We start from the raw sequence: 19,975 nt of genomic DNA, 5'->3' as shown, positions 1-19,975 counted from the left end.
ACCCAAGTCCATTGTAATTAAAATAACAAAAAGCACCAATGCACAAAAATTGTTGTATGCTTATAAGTATTTTAAAGCAATCCCTTTTTTAAAATCTGGAGCTGGGCAAACAAAAAAAGAGCACCAACAATTCATAATAAAAAAACCTCACTGAGGTCAGTATATCTACTTTTGACATTCTATAACAGTGATCTTCTCTTTGCAGAGCACTTAGTCAGCCTAGAAAGCCACAAAGTCCTCCGAGGGCATCCTGACCTCTCTTTGTTTGGTCTGTGACATTGCATCCTCACAACCCAATGTCATCACCCATTCAGGCAAAGCAATGAAGCAAACATTGCAATGCAATGTCAAGTGCCTACTTCATGGTTACTTTGTGGCTCTCTGGGATGCCATTCCAAATAATATCTCCTATAGTTCTCCACTCTCCAGATGCTTGAAGGGACAATGAATGACCCCATCCATTACTCAGTATGCATTACACTGTTTCAGTGTCTCAAGCGGCACTAGTAGCACTCTGTGGTAAGTACTCTGCTAATTCTGGCTAAGGTCAGTCTTGCAACTTTCATATGCGCTCCAGTGGTCCAATCCAACTCCCATTTAAATCTTCCATTGACTTCAGTGAGAGTTGGCAAGGGCTCTCCCTGGGCTAGACACAATGCCCTGAACAACCCCTGGTGCTCTAGAGCTATCGGGGAGGGTTGCTTTTTTTATGTCTTTAAAACCATTTCCCCACCTACTGTTTTGCAAAGGTGCGTCTAAATTATTCCATCTCAGTGAAAAGAGGATGCAGGGAAGGACTGTTTCAGGTTTGGGGTGTATACTTTACAGATGAGTCACAATTAAAACACCAGATCTGAACATCCCCCAAGTTTGCAGTATTCAACATTTGGATCCAAATTGTGAGTCCCGAGCACGTAATTTATGTATTTATAGAGCGAGAGCTAGAGGTGTCATATTATTGTTGTTATTGTTTTAACCTCAGAAATAAAACAGAATTTACAATTAAACTGATTGCTCTGTATACATCAGGTAATAAACTCACTCAGGGCCCAACCCTGCCCTTTAATGAAATTGCAGGGATCTCTACCCTGTACAGGAAAATCCCTGGCTGGGGTGGAAAGCTCAAAGCCGATCCTAGTACATTAAAAAATGTGAGGACCGTGGGAAGACTGCAGGAAGCTAGATCAGTCACAGATCTGGAGTTATTAATTTCCTTTGTATGACATCCTATGCTGCCTAACCATATTCATATCGCTGATTTCTGGGGGGTAGGAGGGGAATGGGCAGCAATCCCATAATTCCTTAGCAGAGGATTGGGTGACATGCACACAGAGTGGCATCAACATTGGGTGATGCACTCTGGGATGTCCTACCACAGCTAGGAGGAAAGAGAACAAGTTCACAGTCAGGGGAGTCTTGTCCCAAGTGAAAAAGCAGGGTGCCAGCTTGGTTACAGGATGCCAAACCTGCCAATCTAGGACAAACACTGTTATAGCTGCCATGGTTACTAGCCATGTGGACACAAATAATATTTAAAGCCAGTTATGTCAATACCTGGTTACAAACTCAAGGTATGTCTATACTGCAATCAGGTGGTGTGTTTACAGCTCATGTATGAGCTTGCTTTGATATAACTAGATTTAGCTGAATCAAAGCTAGCTTAGAGACTAACAAATTTATTAGAGCATAAGCTTTCTTATGCTCTAATAAATTTGTTAGTCTCTAAGGTGCCACAAGTACTCCTGTTCTTCTTTTTGCGGATACAGACTAACACGGCTGTTACTCTGAAAGCTAGCTTGAGTAACAATAACAGGGAAGGTATGGCAGTGCAGACATTGGGTGCTCCAATGTGTACTCAGGGTCCTCAGCGGGTGGGTGCCACCACGGCTTTGCTGCTACTGTTACTTGTGCTAGCTTCACTCTAGCTAGCTTGGGGATGTTTACATGTGCTGCAATCACATCTCTTGATTGCAGTGTAGATATACTCTACCTCAGTTAAAAGTTCTAGTGGGTCACGACCTAAGGGCTGAGCGTTCCACCCCAGGAAGTAGTTCTAATAGTTTGTAAGCCTATTAGGAGTCCGAGGGTCAGTGCCCGCAATTCCGAGTGAAGTTGTTAGATCAGCGATGTCCTGAAGCTTTGCAAAGAAGTAGATCCATTTCTTGGCACAAACAAATCTGAATAGGCCTGAAACTTTACACTTGTCTGCCCTGGAGACATCCAATTTTATGAATAGGATGAACAGAACACCAATCTGTACATCTCATTGGCTTCAATGGGATATGAGCACATGCTTAATGGCTTTGCTGAATTAGTGATGGGATTCCCTATGTGCTCAGGTGCCCAAGTCCTCAAGCATGAGATTTCAGTAAATAAAGAATTGAGCCCAGGGTATCTCTCAGCATTCAAAGGCCCAAATATGGCCACAAACATTGATCCCTTATTCAAAGAAGGAATTCAGATACCCTGGTAACAGACGGAGCAGTTCCATGGAAGTCAATAGGGAAAAGGAAAAATAAATTTTATTCCCTTATGGCCAGATTCTGCTATTCTCAGTCAAACTAAATAGTGTATTATTCCACAAAAAGTCCCACTGAAATCAGTGGGAATGCTTGCTGAGTAGGATTCTACTCAATGTGAGTAAGTGTATTAAAATCTGACCCATGGGAAGCTTAAGAAGACATGGAATTTAATCCTTTAGCATAAATTATATTTGCTGTAACTTTATTTCCATAATGCAATATACCAGTGAGTAAGGAGGCCTGGTTTCATTTTGGATAAAATGGGGCAAAATTTAAAATGCTTTATTTTCCCTTCTTTTCCCCTTTGCCAAATTTAATCTGCCCTAGTTTTGCATATGTTAAAATTAGAGACATACCCAAATAGCGTGTCATGAATGGACACAGTAATACACGCGAATGTTATCCAGCTAGATAAACCCTGCCAAAAGAAAAAAAAAAAGATTTTGAACTTGTGAATGCTTGTCCAGATCTGAAGTAGTTAAATTTCATCTGAATCAGAATGTGTCATCCAAAATTCAGATCAGCTCTACTCCTGTATTTCTGGTGCAAATCCTTTATAACAATAAATGTGAGAGACTAAATTTGTGTGAACTGGTGGGAAATTTGGGTCTGAAATAAGGGACATCACTGAAAAACAGGGACAGTGGAGATGTATTTGGCCAAGAGGTCTCCTAACAGTATAAAAATAATTGCTGCAATGGCCGTGGCACAGTGTCAAGGAGCCATATGGTTGAAATTATTGGCTTTTGCTGATTTGTGTTATAGTCTACTTTGAACAGAGCATAGGATTTTTTTGTTTGTTTGTTTTGTTTTTTGGATGTGTTCATAGGAAAAGTGGTCTGTTAAGTTTAATAGAGAAATAGGTTATTGTATGGGCATTTAGCCCTGATCCTACAAAGACCATGCATGTACTTAACAATATGTACATGACTAGTCCCAGTCACATCAGTGGACTACTCATATGTTAAAGGTTATGTACGTTTGTAAGTTTTCGTGGGATCGGGGCCCAACAAAAGGCATCCCTGCATTTCTAAAGATCATGTGTCAGTCCTCTGAAAGATGACTTAAGGTTTTAAGACATATAAATAAATGCACATTTCCAATAAGCAAAGCAGTAAACAATCAAACGTGAAATTATTGCGAAAACCAAGGAAGATGAGAATCGGGGTTTTTCAAAAGGAAACTACAATTTCTTTTTGTCACAGTGATCTGAAAAGTATTGTGATTTATTTTGGGATTTCTGTCATCCTAGGTATTTTGGAAATATTTGCTGTGTCTCAGGGGATTGTAGGAATACGAGGAGTTTTCAGCAACAAATTTTTAGCGATGTCAAAAAAAGGAAAACTCCATGCAAGTGTAAGTAAAAATTGAATTACCAGTATATATTGTTTATTAACGGTATTGTGGCAGCTTCACATGTACACTGTAGCAAAAGCGGTTTTCCTGGGGCTCAATCCTGTAAGGTGCTAAGCACTTACATACTGTGCTGAGTTTCCTCAACCTCCATGACTTCAATGAGGAGTGCCTTTCAGGATGGAGCCACAGGTAGGTAAAAAGACAGACAGCCAATTAGATGACAGGTAGATATAAAAACTTGAAGCTCCGGATAATATTTATTACATTTTTACCAAAGAAAGATTTTTTTTTTTGCAATCAGATTTCGGTCTTCAAAACAGTAAGGCTCTTTGTTCTCATTAGAGAAAGGAAATAGATTTTCACAGAAAGTTTTATCCGTGTGTTTCCTTAAGAAAAAGATGAGGAGACACAGAACTGGGGTCTGATCTGTGTTTATTGAAACAGATGGAAATTAAGATGCAGACTTGGCACTTGGGTTCAGTTTGCTCTGATGGCATATGATGGAATGGAGACATCCCAGTTGTAATAACATGTAATACCACTCAGAGAGAGAGAGAAAAGGAAAAATGAGAAAATTCCAAGTCCCCAGTTCAAGCAGGTATCTCTATTCAGAAAAGCTAAGTCACTGAGGGGCCTGTATTTTAACCTGGAATATGTGCTTGACCTTAAGCACACACTTTAATTTATCCACATGCTTAGATGCTTTCTTTAACTGGGGTCAGCATGCACGAATCCCCTTACCATTAGCCCCTGATTTGGGGGCTGGTGATTGGTGCAGAATACAGCACACAAGTGCACATAGCCCTTCCTTCCACCACCTTCCCAAATTCCTCATACAGCCACGTAAGTATTAAGTGGGCCCCTCTTGCCCCACTGAATATAATGGCAAAACTCCTACTGATTTCAATGGGAGCAGGAGTAGGTCTGTGCTGATTGCCCTTTTGCAATGTGTCATGTGACCTTAATTTCCATCGACTTCAGGTGAAAACCATGAGAGTTGAGGGCACTCAGCACCTTACAGGATCATGCCCCAGTAATGTAAGCTGTGAGATTTCAACAAAATACAGGCTCCCAACGTGGGAGCATTATTTCTATTTTTTAAATCGGTAACATTTGACTATTTAATTTCATGTTAAAAAATATTTTCCCCTTTTGTTTTTCTACATATTGGTTATACTGTGGGTTCCAATATGCTTTTCCAGATACCCATAGCTTTTTTTTAAATCAAGGATATTCTGTTCTTTTTGCTTTTGCTGTTATTGGGACAAGGAAATGTTTGTAAAAGTATAGAGAAATCATAACATTTACTATGCTGATGTAAAAAGAACTCTTCCTAAAATGCATATATCCTAATGGGTAAGTCCCAAAAAAAAGAAAAATTCTTTAACACAGAGGTGTCATACAAACAACCCGGGATCTGGATTCAACCTAGATGATGCATTTATATGATCCACATAGTACATCCAGAATCTGCAGAATCTAAGTTTTTATTTTAACAAAAAGCAAGTTGCTGGCTCTCAAGGTTGTGAAGAAAATCTCCCAAATAAGAAGCAAGTGTTACAGAACCAATTACACTGCCTGAATCTGCAGACAGCCTGAAACTTTTAGAGGTTTGAACCCCCGCCCGCAACCTCCCATTAATGTCCCTGGTTTGTTAACTCAAACCTAATGCGGGTCTAAGCATTTCATTGCTTATTTGGGGTTGGGAGCATAACCTACAAGTGAAGAGTGAGGAAATGGGAGTTAGTGCAGGGAGGGAAATACAGAGGGAAGAAAGAAGGAGAGACACAAAGTCAGGGAAGAGGAAGAGAAGCATACAGAAGAAGATAGGGAAGGAAGAGACACTTAGAGCAGAAGTAGTGGTGATCTTAAAGGGAGCGGATTTTCCCTTTGAGTGATACTGACTGCAAGGATAAGGTATCGAACAAATAATAAAGAACAATCACTACAAGTGTAGTTTTTTACCTAAAGGACACATTGCATGTACAAATCTCCCATCACAATCAGTGGGAAATTCATAGTGGATTGAAAGGAGTCTTCAAATTTTACCCCATTCAACTGAGCATTATTTAAAAAAATGGAATTCATAGATTCCAAGGCCAGAAGGGATCACTGTGATAATCTAGTCTGACCTCCTGTATAACCCAGGCCAGAGAACTTGCTCCAAATAATTCTTAGAAAAATATCCCATCTTGATTTAAAAATTGTCAGAGATGGAGAATCCACAACAACCCTTCGTAAATTGTTCCAATGGTTATTTACTCTCACTGTTAAAAATTTACACTTTATTTTCAGTCTGAATTTGTCTAGCATCAGCTTCCAGCCATTGGATCATGTTATACCTTTCTCTGCTAGATTGAAGAGCCCATTATTAAATATCTGTTCCCCATATAGGTACTTACAGACTATAATCAAATCACCCCATAACCTTCTCTTTGTTAAACTAAATAGATTGAACTCCTTGAGTCTATCACTATAAGAAAGGGTTTTGAATCCTTTCATCCTCGTGGCTCTTCTCAGAACCCTCCCTATCCAATTTTTCAACATCCTTCTTGAATTGTGACCACCAGGACTGGACACAGGATTCCAGCAGCAGTCGCACCAGTGCCAAATACAGAGGTAAAATAACTTCTCAGCTCCTTCTCGCGCTTCCCCTGTTTATGCATCCAAGGATTGCATAATCCTTTTGGCTGCAGCGTTGCATTGGAAGCTCGTGTTCAGCTGATTATCCACCACGATACCCAAATCTTTTTCAGAGTTACAGCTTCCCAAGATAGAGTCCCCCATCATATAAGTGTGGCCTACATTCTTTGTTCCTAGATGTATACATTTACATTTAGCCATATTAAAATGTATATTATATGCTTGTGCCCAGTTTACCAAGCGATCCAGATCACTCTGCACTGGTGACCTGTCCTCTTCATTATTTACCACTCCCCATATTTTTGTGTCATCTGCAAACTTTATCAGGGATGAGTTTATGTTTTCTCCCAGGTCACTGATAAAAATGTTAAATAGCATAGGACCAAGAACCAATCCCTGCGGGACCCCACTAGAAACACACCCGCTCAATTGAGTCCCCATTTATGATTATATTTTGAGACTGATCAGTTAGCCAGTTTTTAATCCATTTAATGTGTGCCATGTTAAGTTTATAGCCTTCTGTTTTTTTAATCAAAATGTCATGTCGTGCCAAGTCAAACGCCTTATAGAAATCTATGTGTATGACATCAACACTAGTACCTTTGTCAACCAAACTTGTAATCTCATCAGATTTGACCCTCTTCCCGAAAGGAGTCTGACACATCTGCCGTAAGGAGACCAAATCCACTGGTTTCTAGCAAGGTAACAAGGTGGTGCTCACAGCAGCAGAGCTTCTTCATTTAAGCCTGATGGGGATATCGAGTGAAACAGATGTTTTGTATCTGACTCTTTGTCAGTGTGTTCTCTGAACTGAATGAAAAGGCAATAAGATTAGTACCTGAATGCTGGGGGTTGATTCACCACTGGCTTCTGCAGACAATAGCAACAGGGTGCAGCCATGCCTAGAACTTGCCATTGCATTTTACAAAGGACTACAGTATATCATAGGTATTTATACGGTTCTCATCACGGTAGTGTTTGAGCACCTCACCATCGTTAATGTATTTATTCTCCCACTACCCCTGTGAGGTCGAGAAGTGTGATTATCCCCATTTTATAGATAGGGAGCTGAGGCACAAGGAGGTTAAATGACTTGTTCAAGACTGCACAGGAAGTCTGTGGCAGAGGAGTGACTTAGACCCAGGTCTCCGAAGTCCTTCGTTAGTGCCATAATCCCTGGAGCATCCTTCTCCTCTGTTCTGCCACCCTTACTCCCACTGAGAAGTCTTTTACTGCATGGGGAGATGTATTGATTTCGGCAAGACTACAGAGCCAGGTATTACTTAACATGAGTAAGAGTGACCAAAGTGTGTCAGGCCAGCCAGGGTCTGCCCAGAGCCAGAATACCCTGGAGTTCTCCTAATCCAGGGTTCAGAATTTAAAGGTTGTCCTCCCCTAGTAGATGGCAATGGTATCACCTCTTGGCCTCACAAGGTGGGGCAAACCGTTGGTTGAGCGCCGTTGCCTCCAGGGGAATACCAATTGCATGCATGCCACAATCCATGATGCAGAAATCAAGCCCTGTTTTTTTTTGTTATTTGTAAGATAGGCTGCCTAGTACCTGCCAGGCATAAACATGATTATTCTCTCCTTTTATTTAATCGTCATGCAATAGGAAAATTCAGCATGCCTAGGAAACATATGCTAAATAGAACCATTCCTCTCTATAAGGGGGATGGCCTTTTGCTTTAAATAAAACATAGGTGCTTTGTAAAAAGAAGAGTCTTCAGAAAAGAAAGATAAAGGCACCTACAATTACCATAATAGGTTTTCCTTAACTGTAGCTTCAATGTTAAGAGGATGTGGAGAATAACACTTTTGTATAAATCTCAGGACAGTCAAGTAACCACTGGCTAGATTATGCTTAAGAATCTGTTCTTTTTAGTGGCATCCAATACCTTCATTATTCCGTTTTAAGTTTTGATTTATGTCCCGGCATTAGCAGAAATTAAATTAAACCCTTGTCAGCATATGGTTAATTGTCACTAAAAAAACCCCCACAGTGTTATAAATGGACACCAATTAGACAGGTCAGACTGAAAGGTTAGGACACATGAGTCCTCAGTCAGATGAAAGCAACAAATTTGTAGAAACTTGACCCAAATGTCTAAAGATTGCTGGGCTAAATAATGCAGATAATGCAAAAACAGCATCTGTTGTTCTTTCCTGTCTTGGCAGGATAAAGTTATTTCATGGCCTAATGAGTTTTAACCAGTACAAAGCAAATCCTGCGCCCGTCACTCACTGCATCTCTTTGATATAAAAGTCATTCTGATGACTCTGAGCGAACTGTAGATAAAAGTAATTCCTACAATTATTTGGGGTCCTTCTAAACCAATTCTCTGGGACCTGTTTTCTCTTATCTGAGCTTAGTGCTTTAAATTAGCCCTCTTGCTTTAGATGGCAACTTAATTAAATTATAAAGTGGTTCATTTTTAAGGAAACTGAATTCAGAAATAATATTAAAGCTAGCAATTATCAGTTCCGTGCACAGATGGGTTCTTTCTCATTTTTAAGCCCTCAGTTAGATGTTTAAACATTATTATCATTAAATGGCTGAGCTCGAAAGAGGGTTTGGTATTAGCATAAATGCCGAAATATTTTCCTACAGGGTTTAAGGTAATTTTCCTTTGTTAAGAATTGTTCTAAATTAATAATTATGGGCTAAGTGCTTCAGTCCTCACTCAGGCAAATCTCCTATTGAATTTCATTTTAAAATGTAATTGACTTTAGGATTTGTCCCTATAGTTCTATTTGTATTTCCAGTTTCCGAACACGTGACAACATTCAGTGACCAAATGATATGTAGAGTTGAATAGAGTTGGTTGCGGTTTTTTAGATGGAAAGTGTTTTAGTTAAATATATTGCTTTTCAAAATTGAAAACTTCTGGTTTTGAAAATGCAAAATGTTTTATTTTTGAAATTTCAATTTTTGAAAAAGAGAATTGGAGGTGGGGCGAAATCATGAAAAATAATTATAATAAAAAAAAGAAAAACCAGTGAATTGTGAACCCTGCAAAATGAAAACAATGTCAACATTTTTCAGAAAATTGGGTTTTCCTTTTTTTGACCTGATTTAAAGTTGTAAGAAAATCTATTTGGATAAAGCACCTCTCTCAGGAACATTTTTGTTATTCTTTGTTGAGATCCTCATTGTACTCCCATAAATTTATTTATGGAATCTACTTAGAATCTAAACTTCAGTTCGTGAAACCTGACATATTAGGTAGTGATCTAAAAGTCATTTCCATTCAAAAGCCTTTCTGAAATGCATTGGTGGCCACAGACTAGTTCTTAGGAGGCAAGCATTACTATATATTAAAAAGAAAAAGCCACTACAATTGGCAGTAGCTGGCACCCTTGTTAGCATCTCAGAAGAGAAGATTAAATTGACAAAGAGACTGAACACCAGCCTGTGCTTGAGACACATAGGAGAAAAAGGATGGTCTTGTGTTTAAGGTACTGGATTGGGATGCTGGAGACTTGTCTTCAGTTCCTGTCTCCTGTGTGAATTTGGGCAAGTCACATACATTCTTTGTGCCTTGGTTTCTTCATCTGTAAAATGGGAATAATAACTCCCTAGCTCAGAATGGTAGTGTGAGCATACATTTGTTAATATTTGGAAGGTGCTTAGATATCATGGCCCAGGCCCTCAGCTGGTATAAATGGTCATAGCTCCATTGAGGATCTGCCCTTGTGATGCGGGCCATATAAGTACCTAGATAGATGGCAGTTTGGGCTAAGCTTGTGCTTGTGATGTGGACAGTATGTCAGCAGCAAAGCTGTTTACTGAGCAACTTCCAGGAGCACCAAAAAAATTAAGAAGCCTGACATATTCCTCCTGCCTCCTTGGCATTTCAGCTCCTTGCATTGCTGAACTGCAGTCCCATCAATGGCTTTTCAGTGTCACAAAGGCTTTCATATTCAGATTTCAAAAATCAGTTCAAGTATATGGACTCCACATTGAATCTCTCTATTGACATGTGATGTTACACTGGAAATCACTGGGCAGCTGGCAAACAATTCAAATGCTGTATCTGACCCCGATGTTTTTATCAGAGGAAAGATAATCAGATTGGAAACATTTTTGTATGTGTTTGTTTGTATGTTCTCTTGCCATATTGGACATGGAGAGTGGGACTTTTAAAAGCACTCAGCATCACTCTGCCCCTATGGAAATGTCCCTTTGATTTCACAAAGGGGGAGAGAGTGCTAGGGAAAATAAGGGAGAGAAAGGAGGGAAAATTGAAACAAACCAAAACAAAATTGAAAAATCAAACGAATCATTCATTTTGAATGAAAAAGTGAAAAAAAAATTGTTTTGACACCATTTGATTGGAATGAAAACATTTTTTTTAGCTGTGCCATCAACAAAATCAGAAAGTTCAGTGAAAAATTTCACTTGACATTTGTTTGAGACGTTTCACAGAAAAGAATTCCCATTTTTCCGTTAGCCCTAGTCATCCCCTCTCAGGAGACATTGCAAATACAGCAGTGATGGGTGCCAGTATAGGAACCAGACAGATTAGATGGGCATGCATGGGGATAGATAGAACCTTTTATGCCATAGGTGTTTCCAAAGTTTTTAAATCAAAGTTAGAGGCCCTTAGTGAAGTGACTATATATTATTGCTCAATGTGAAAGTTAGTATATACTCAGCAACAATAGCTTACCCAAAACCTTGAACAATGCTAGCTCTTTTTTTGAGAAAGAAAATGTTGGCAAGGGCACTGGGATTATTCTTTACTCTTTTTTCCAAAAGGTGTTATCTTGGAATCCCAGTTGGCTTGGGAGTCCCAAAGAAATTCCAAAGGAACGACAGATGAGATTCCAAAAAAACCCAGACCCCCGAGATCTTTAATTTCCAACTGATCAGATTTCCAAAGGACAGATTTAATTATTCAGATTAATTATTCAGACAAAGGACAATGTTAGGTATCTTCTTGATCCCACGATCTTTTAGCCATGCTCTAATATATTTATTAAACTTCCCAGTTAACAAAGCTATTTTAAGCTTAATTTGCACACCTCTGTGTGTGTGTGTGTGTGTATTAGTAAGTAATAAGCATCCACCAAATATTCGCAACAACTCATAAAAAGAAAATTAAAATTCAGGTAGAGGCCTCCGTATTTCAACCTCAGGTTCTAAGGGTTCTGTCATCATTGATTGCAAAGGCAGCTGAGCAAATGTAATGCCCTAAAACACAAAGGGCTTGTTCTTTTAGTTTCTTCAGATCCTGGCAGGAAACAGAGGACCTGCTTCAGTGCCCTCATACAAGATTGCATCAATACTTTTAATTCCTTTGTCCTAGCCTGTATGGCCAGACTTATAGGAGAGAAAGAAAGACTCTGACCTTCAGAACACATGTCTGGTGTACTGAATGTAACCACCTCTTATACTCTCTTGGGGTCCATCACTCAAGTTAGGATAGCGTTAGAAATCCCAGTAATGTATGTCTCCAGCCTTGATCTCCCCTGCTAGGAAATAATAAAGCTGCAACAAAATTTGGATTGTGATAGTAGGCCAGAACTAAGTTGATGTCCAGAAAAAAAATAACCAGGTGATAAAACAACCCAGGAAAATGTCTCCAAGTACCCAAACGCTCTGAGTGCAATTAATAAAATACTGTTTTATTAATAATACTAACTAAAAGCACAGGTAAGTAAGGGCTTGGGCCTGCAGTACAGTGATTTCCATCAGTGTTTTGTCTGCACTGTGCCTCTATGGTTTCAACTTGGATTTGATCCCAGAAAGAAAGAGGGCTAGATAGTATGGCCAGTATTACTCAGGTGGTTCTGCTTGCCTTTTCCCAACCCTGGGAGAACGATTCATGGATATGGAGGGCTGAGGATGGAGATTGGGTAGGCCGGGTGAATAGAGGCTGTGGAGGAGTGGTTAGGGCAATGTTGGGCATGCTGAGCATGGGAGAATATTGTCCCTTACTCCAGCCCTGTGGAGAAATGCTGGTGAGGATGATAGCCCCAGGCAGTGCTAACTTTTCTATGCCCCCACCCCTGGAACTCCCAGTGGCAGCTGTTGGCAGAGATCTGCGTCAAGACCTCTGCACAGATAGCCCGGACTTCCTGCATGGATCCCTGGAGCCTACCAGCAGCGTTCATGGGCCACAGGGTCTTTTCTGTGGGGTGCAGGGCACGCGCCACCTTCTGAATATGCAAAGTGGGGAAGTGCAGAAATTTCCTCCTCTGAGACACCACTCCTAGCCCACCGATTTTACCATGACAATGGATAATCTGGGCCTTGCAAGTGAGTGCAGTTTGTCTCCCCCTAGAAACTAGCAGTGTGGAGGTCTCATGTCTCCACAGTGGCTTCCAGGCGCCTTGGAATGGACCCATGCTGCCTGGCTTCCCTTGCTGGTGGATGCACCCAGAAATCCCCATCCAGGGGTATACCAAGAGCAGAAGTGATTCTTCACAGCAGTTGGTGCTGTCCCAGAATGCATTGAGTTTTACTTGGATTTACCACTGGTATCCTCTGGGATTAACCAACACATGGCCCTCTGTCCCTCTTTTCTCCTGAAGTTCCCTGACCCCATAACTGTCTGGGTTGGGAGAGACCCATGCAAAGACAGCAACCTCCACAAAGAAATCTTCAGGGGACAACCCTCCTCTTTGGGGATTTGTCTCTTTTCCATCTCAATGCTGTATCCTTCTCAGGGCAACAGACAACCCATATAAGTAAGGGTTCCAGGATTAGGAATTTAGCTCAAGCCTTTATTTCTGGAAGAGGAATATTCATTTATGTATGGCACATCATATTGGATAACAAAAAGCAGACAAAGCAAAAATGCATAATTAAAATAATTCTTTCTTCTTTCAAGCAAAGACCTAAAGGAGATTAAAGTGAAGTTGTTATGGAAAAGATGCAATACAGGTCAAGGACGTTGCCATTTGAATTCTAGAATTCAACTCCTTTAAACAAAATATGGGTTTAATAATGCAATATCAAGCAAATCTGACCATTTTCTAATTGATTATAAAACATTGTTTCTTTTTGCTTTCCAGTGCATCAGACTTTTAAGTTAAAAAGCCCAGCATCCCTTTTAAAATAAATAGATTTGAATAATCTACTTTGAAGTCAAACTTTGATGCACTTAGAAACTTTTAGAAACTATTTTAGATGATCTCAGGACACCAATTAACACTCTCATCAGATTCCAGAAGTGGCAAATTCCTTGAGGGCTGCTGCTTAAGAATATTAATAAATAATAATCTTCAGACACACACTTTTAAGATTTGTAAGGCCCTATTCTCTCTTTTTGTCTTTATATGTACATCTCATTATCCAGCCCTTCCATTAGGAAAAATGCACTATGATATCCTGTGGTTTCATCTAGGTGGAGATTTGTTTAGCTTACATTTCACAGCTGCCCTGATGTCTGACCATGGCAAAACGTTTACGTCTCACTTTTTATGGCTGATGAACTGACTGGCCTTATTCCTGCACTCTGTTCACACACACAGGAAAGGACCTGTTTCAGTGTTCTCATGAAAAATTGTTGAGACTAGGGTTGATATTTTCAAAGTTTACTAGGGGATTTAGCCACTCAACTTAATGGGAGTTGGTGATTGAATCCCCCCATCTGCTTTGAAAATCTCTGCCCAGCTCTAGAAGGCCCCGATTCTGCAAAGAAGCACATGCTTAACTTTTATGCCTTGGCCACATGCCCCCATAAGGGACTATTCCCAGTGTGTAAAATTAAGGACATGCATAAATCTTTGCAGGGTCTCAGCCCAAGAGAGAAACTCTCTTGGGACAACTGCCACTCCTAGGGGCTGATCCAAAGCCCACTGAAGTCAATGAAAGCCAGGGGTATTTAAGTGCCCAGCTCTCATTGATTTCAGTGGGAGTGAGGAGCCTAAATACTTTTGAGGATTTGGTCCTTAGTGCCTCTGGCAAAAGATTAAGCACCTACAATTTCCTTTATATGTTTATTTTCTGGAAAGGAACAAAACCTGCCTTTACATCAACAACATGGGAAGTGAGCTGAGGCACTCTGAGATTGGCTTTTCAGTGGAGTAGTATTAGAATTATACACTAGAACAGATTAATTTCCACGGAAGCGTAACATTTTCCATACATCGTTTTCTTGTTATTAATTATAATTACCTTTTATATAGCTATATCTGGTATTGTATAAAGGTATCTGGCACCTTACAGACACAACCCCAATCCTGCCACTATGCAACGGGAATTGTGTGTCTCTGTGGATTCAGAGCCGTCTGTGGACCTTAATCTTGGATTGTGCAGGGTTAGTTTCTCAGTGGGATGTTCAGATTTACTCTGACAGTCTGGGGCCTGATCCCTGGGCCCTGAAGTCCATGGAAGTCTCTCCGCTGGGAATTGGTGTGCAACAAATACAACTACTCTGTAAGGAAATATGTTGTTTGACCGAAAGGCATTTTTAAAGGTTATCAAGAGACAACAAAACACCCAAAGTTAAAACAACAATGTGATCAAGACTATGTGCAGTGAAGCAATGAAAATCTGCATGCAAATTGTCATTCTGGATTATTAAGCGGTGACGCAGCAGAAAGCAATTTTTGTGAGGGCAGGAAATTAGACACACTAAAGAGCAAAAACTAATATTCATTGAAGGAGCTGCTGCAAAGGAGACCAGGAGGCATTTTTCCTTTTGGTGGAGGATAGCAGAGAAGCAGAATGGGAAGGTTACTCCTCAGGCAGATGATAGATACCTCCAGCCAAGATTTTTAATAACGAGTGCCTCAAGTTAATCTCCTAAATCTATATTTAGACACGTAAATGGCCGATTTTCAAAAGTGCGGAGCACCCAAGCAGCATCAATCAGAGTTGTTGGGTGCACCTCACTTTTGAAAATCAGGCCACTCAACTAGGCAATTCTATATGAATTGAGGAGCCTAAGCTATAGGCAGTTATTATTGACAGTGTTGGCCCTCCTTTCTTACTTGGTCAAACAAAAACCTTTCAATAGATTTCTGTTTGTTTGTTTTCCTAGGCCAAATTTACAGAAGACTGCAAGTTCAGGGAGAGGTTTCAAGAAAACAGCTATAACACATATGCTTCGGCAGTTTACAGGACCGAAAAGACTGGGAGAGAATGGTATGTGGCTTTGAACAAGAGAGGCAAAGCCAAAAGAGGCTGCAGTCCCCGGGTGAAACCCCAGCACATCTCCACCCATTTTCTTCCAAGGTTCAAACAGTCTGAGCAGCCAGAACTGTCTTTCACCGTCACTGTTCCTGAAAAGAAAAAGTCACCTGCCTCCACCCCAGCAAAACCAAAGGTTTCATTGTCCGTGCCTCGGAAGAACCCCAACACTGTTAAATACAGGCTGAAGTTTCGCTTTGGATAGCGGTTAAACTGATGGCTAGAGAGGAACACTTTTCTCAGGAGCTGCTGCGTGCGTGTGTGAGTCCTTTGCTTACAATGGCAGATAGGGCCTTGATCGCACTTAGCTGCATTAGGAGGTCAGACAGGGAGATACCCATTTGTTTCAGTTTGACCCCAGCCAAATTGCTTTTTGATAGTCAAGAGTGTTAACTGAACTGGAATTCTTCATCTAGCCCTAGGGAGGAAAGCAGTGGTTCAGGTCAAATGAACATAAAGGCTTTTGTTTTTTGCCTTAAATAGCATTCTCATTTTCCTACTCTCCAAAGCATTGAGACGGGACTGTACATTTTGAAACAATGTCTGATGGATCCGTTTAATTTTTTGCTTTCCAAAGAATACACTTTTGGTGTCGAGAAACTATTTTATGAACTTCTGTTTATTTTGGTTGTCGGAAACAACAAAAAGGTACCTCTACACTGAACATATTTTCTTACTTTCGCTGTTTTAATGAATGACACTTTTTACAATCATTTTCATATGAGAAATTTGTTCAGAGTCAAGTTATAATTTATAAGGATTTTTTTTCTGCATCTTCTCTTTTTGCTGCACTTTTTACTTCTGACTGTACCTCAAACTCGTATATCCAAATCTGTCTTTTTTTTAAAAGTTCGATTCCTCTCCTCTTAGAAGTCAACTCTTTTTTAAAAAAAAACAACACAACAATCTGTACATTGTAATTTGGGCCGTGATGTTGAATTCTTTCTTTCTTTTTTATTTGGGAAGGATTTTCTTTTATCCAAGGGAGATAATGCATTTTAAGTTTATGGAGGGGAACGCTTCATTTATAAATGACTCTGATTCCAGTCCCCCACTCCTACTCTTTCTTGAACAGCTGGAAGAATAAGTCTTATTCTGTCCATCAAACTATCATTTCGAAGTCTGTGTTTAAAATACCTCTGTCATGACCCTGTGGCATTCCTGCTATTATAGGTCCACAGGGATGGAGCTGCTTTTCAGGGGAAACAAAGGGAGGCAAAAGCCATTCCATAGGTGTATCAGATAACAGCCATCAATGTCATGGCCTGTTATCAAATGCTGTCATCATTATACTCAGCAAGTAAAACCCTCTCCCGAGACTCCTACTCCAAAGGTAAATGATTCCTGTGAGTGCATCTGCCTTTTGTAACAAAACGATGGGCGGTGGATATAAGGCTGGTCATGTACTACAGGAATCAGTCCTATTCGAAGAACGTGTGAGTTGCTGTTGACATCCAACCAGTGGGCCAAATGGGGTGCACGGGTGTAACTAAAAGCAGAATTAGGTTCTTTGGGTTGGATCCTAAACTGGTGTAAATCAGCCTCGTTCCCATGGACTTCAATGGAGCCACGTTGATTTATTCCAACTGATCATTTGGCTCATTATCACTCCAAATGGAACATAGTTCTGCAAATGTTTTAACTCATATGATTTATGCGATTTATTTATTTAATTGATTAATATACACTTCACACTGAAAAATGTTTTATTTGATCTTAAATATGGCAATGTGGCAATAAACAATATTATAGCTACTTGAACCTTTGAAAGTATTTTTTCTAGTTATGGTAGAGTGGTGTAGACTTTAAATTTCAATAATTATTCATTTATATTTTTTCTAGTAACTAATTATGCATATAAAAGACTTTTGGACATACACACAGATCTAGCTGTGTTGTGTATGTACAAAAATACTAGAGTTGAAACTGATCACCAATTAAGCCTTAATAGACTTTACAATGGCTTGCATTAGTAGAACCAAAACTCTCATATTAACTGTACTAACATATTTTAGTTGCATATCAGTAATAACAAAGCCATGTGCTACTTTCAAATATTTTACCAAAAAATCAATAATCATACAAAATATTATTTCCATTAAAAGCTTGGCTTTTCATCCATCATTGTTTTGAGTGAGTTCAAGGCCTTTTCCCAAACATTTCATTTAATACAGTTGAAATATAAGCATACTACATAGTGTCTTTATTTTAAAGAGATTTTGCCTACATGCATACACAATAGATACCGCAAGAGATGGTGATGCCATAATAAAGTATAACTGTGTTTAATTTTAAAACATAGTTGTGTAATTTCTCTTTTCTTCTGTCAACTATCCTACAATGTTTTTACTGAATATGAAGAATGGATGTTGCTAAATTAGCTACTACACATGTTTCTATTAAAGGGTTTGGCAGGAGATAATATTGTTGACAGTAAAGAGTGAGGCAAAATGAGCATACATGCTCCTTTTGTACTACATGCTCCACATATTTTACAGGATGACAAAAGAACCCAATCACTTATCTTGTACACTTATTTTGACTTGATTAGCAACAGCAAAGTTAAAGCAGAACAACACAGATGTGTTATGGGGGCCCATGCTCATTAATTTCAAATGCTAAAGCCAAACTAAAATTAAAAAATTCAAATTGCACTTCTTATCTACAGTTTACCAGCCATACACAATTACATATAATTAATGTTCAGTGAAGCATAGGGCTACCTAAATTAACTAATTGAATGAACACATATGCAGAAGACATATATAATACAACACCTTCCTAATCCTCATTACCCAGGGGATCTTCACATACAATACGTGGATGGTTATGTCTGATGTCAATAAGCAGAACTGTCTTTAGCGGTAGAATAATAACAAACAAAATATAGTCAGGATTTGCTATGAAATGTAATTGTCTTCTATCACAAAACACAAATTAAAAAAATTACATTTAGGGAAGAATCTTTGCAGATAGCCCAGCCTGTACAACAAAGAACATTCTTCTCTTTTATCTATGTATTGCCCCTCATAACAAATCCAAAATCCAGCTGTAACTTTAGTGTCACATTTTAGTAACAGCAGCTACCAGAATAAACAGATCTCTGTGTTCCTGGCAAAAGAACACATTTAGAATTCTTTCAGAGATAGCCCATATCCTGCCACAAGAAGGGCCACCAATTTTACCAACTAGGTCCCCAATCCTGCAAGCACTCATGTGCATAACTTTACCCATGTGAGTAATCCAATGGAGATAATTATGATTTCTATGACTATAAGAACGTCAATCAGGGCTGAGGGCACCGTGGTACAAAACGCCCTGCACAAAGACAGTTCCTGCTCCAGGGAGCTCACATTCTAAGATTAAACCATGCTGTTTCACTGTCAGACTGGCATCTCTTTTGTTAATAAGATTTTGAGTCCCGAACAAACTGACCACCACTTGTGGAACAAAACAAAACATAGATTTTGAAACCAAACAAAACATAGATTTTGAAACCAGATGAAAATTGACTGTTTTGCCTGTTTCTACTCACAGTGAAATTTCCATCCCTTCATCAATCCACTGGATTGTTGCCAATGCTTGGATTCTATTTAAGAGAGCTTGATTTATAGGGGCAACCTATTTATAGCAGAAAGGACAACTTTTATCCCTGTATCAGAGAGCTCATGTTAGGCTATAATCCTGCAAACATTTAAGCACATGAATTACATTACTCACGTGTGCAGTCCACTGAAATAAAGGCTCTGACCCTGCAGCCCACAGGAACTTGGGCATGACTCATCATCAAGGGAACTCTTTCTAATGGTTTTAATAGGAGTTACCCTGGGACCTGAAGGAGTCCCAGATCAGTGGGACTACTCCCATGAGCAAGGGTTGTAAGATTGGACCCACTATCATCACGATATCTGCTTTGTTATTTTGCAAGCCATATAAACGGTTCTATTGAAATATCAGAAGGTGTCCGAATAAATTTTACTTTTAATTCAGTAGTCAATGTGGTTAATTCCACTAGACTAGACGCCCCACAGCACACAGAAGAAGGGATCTCTCTATATCCTACAGAGAGATTAGCAAACATGTAATCTCACAGTTATAGGTCCAGTTCAAATGTGTTTCTCATTAAATATTTTGCTATTCCCTCTGTGGGAAGTGGAGAATTTCTCAGATTTCAGTGCAGTCAGGTGAAATTCTGCTGAGGAAGCAATACCAGGCTTCTTTTTTCTCCAGGGTACAATTAAACCAATGCTTCCCTAGCAGTATTTTACCTTACTGTGGGGTTCTTTCTAGTGCATTTAAATTCCACAGA

At 39.5% G+C, this 19,975-nt stretch overlaps 1 protein-coding gene across 1 annotated transcript in view; it reads left to right on the top strand.

Annotated features, from left to right (window-relative positions):
• FGF5 (fibroblast growth factor 5) overlaps positions 1–17,421 on the top strand; it is a 29,992-nt gene extending 12,571 nt beyond the window's left edge. The window contains exons 2-3 of the mRNA XM_054030553.1: positions 3,775–3,878; positions 15,518–17,421. Of these exons, the coding sequence (XP_053886528.1) occupies positions 3,775–3,878; positions 15,518–15,871 (458 nt within the window). The 3' untranslated portion in view covers positions 15,872–17,421. The remainder of the gene's footprint in view (positions 1–3,774; positions 3,879–15,517) is intronic.
• The last annotated feature ends 2,554 nt before the right edge of the window (positions 17,422–19,975 follow it).

The sequence above is a fragment of the Malaclemys terrapin genome, chromosome 5 (genome assembly GCF_027887155.1).
Source record: "Malaclemys terrapin pileata isolate rMalTer1 chromosome 5, rMalTer1.hap1, whole genome shotgun sequence".
Lineage (NCBI taxonomy): Eukaryota > Metazoa > Chordata > Testudines > Emydidae > Malaclemys > Malaclemys terrapin.
The sequence above is the reverse complement of the archived record's forward strand: the minus strand, read 5'-3'. Positions and strand labels throughout refer to the sequence as shown.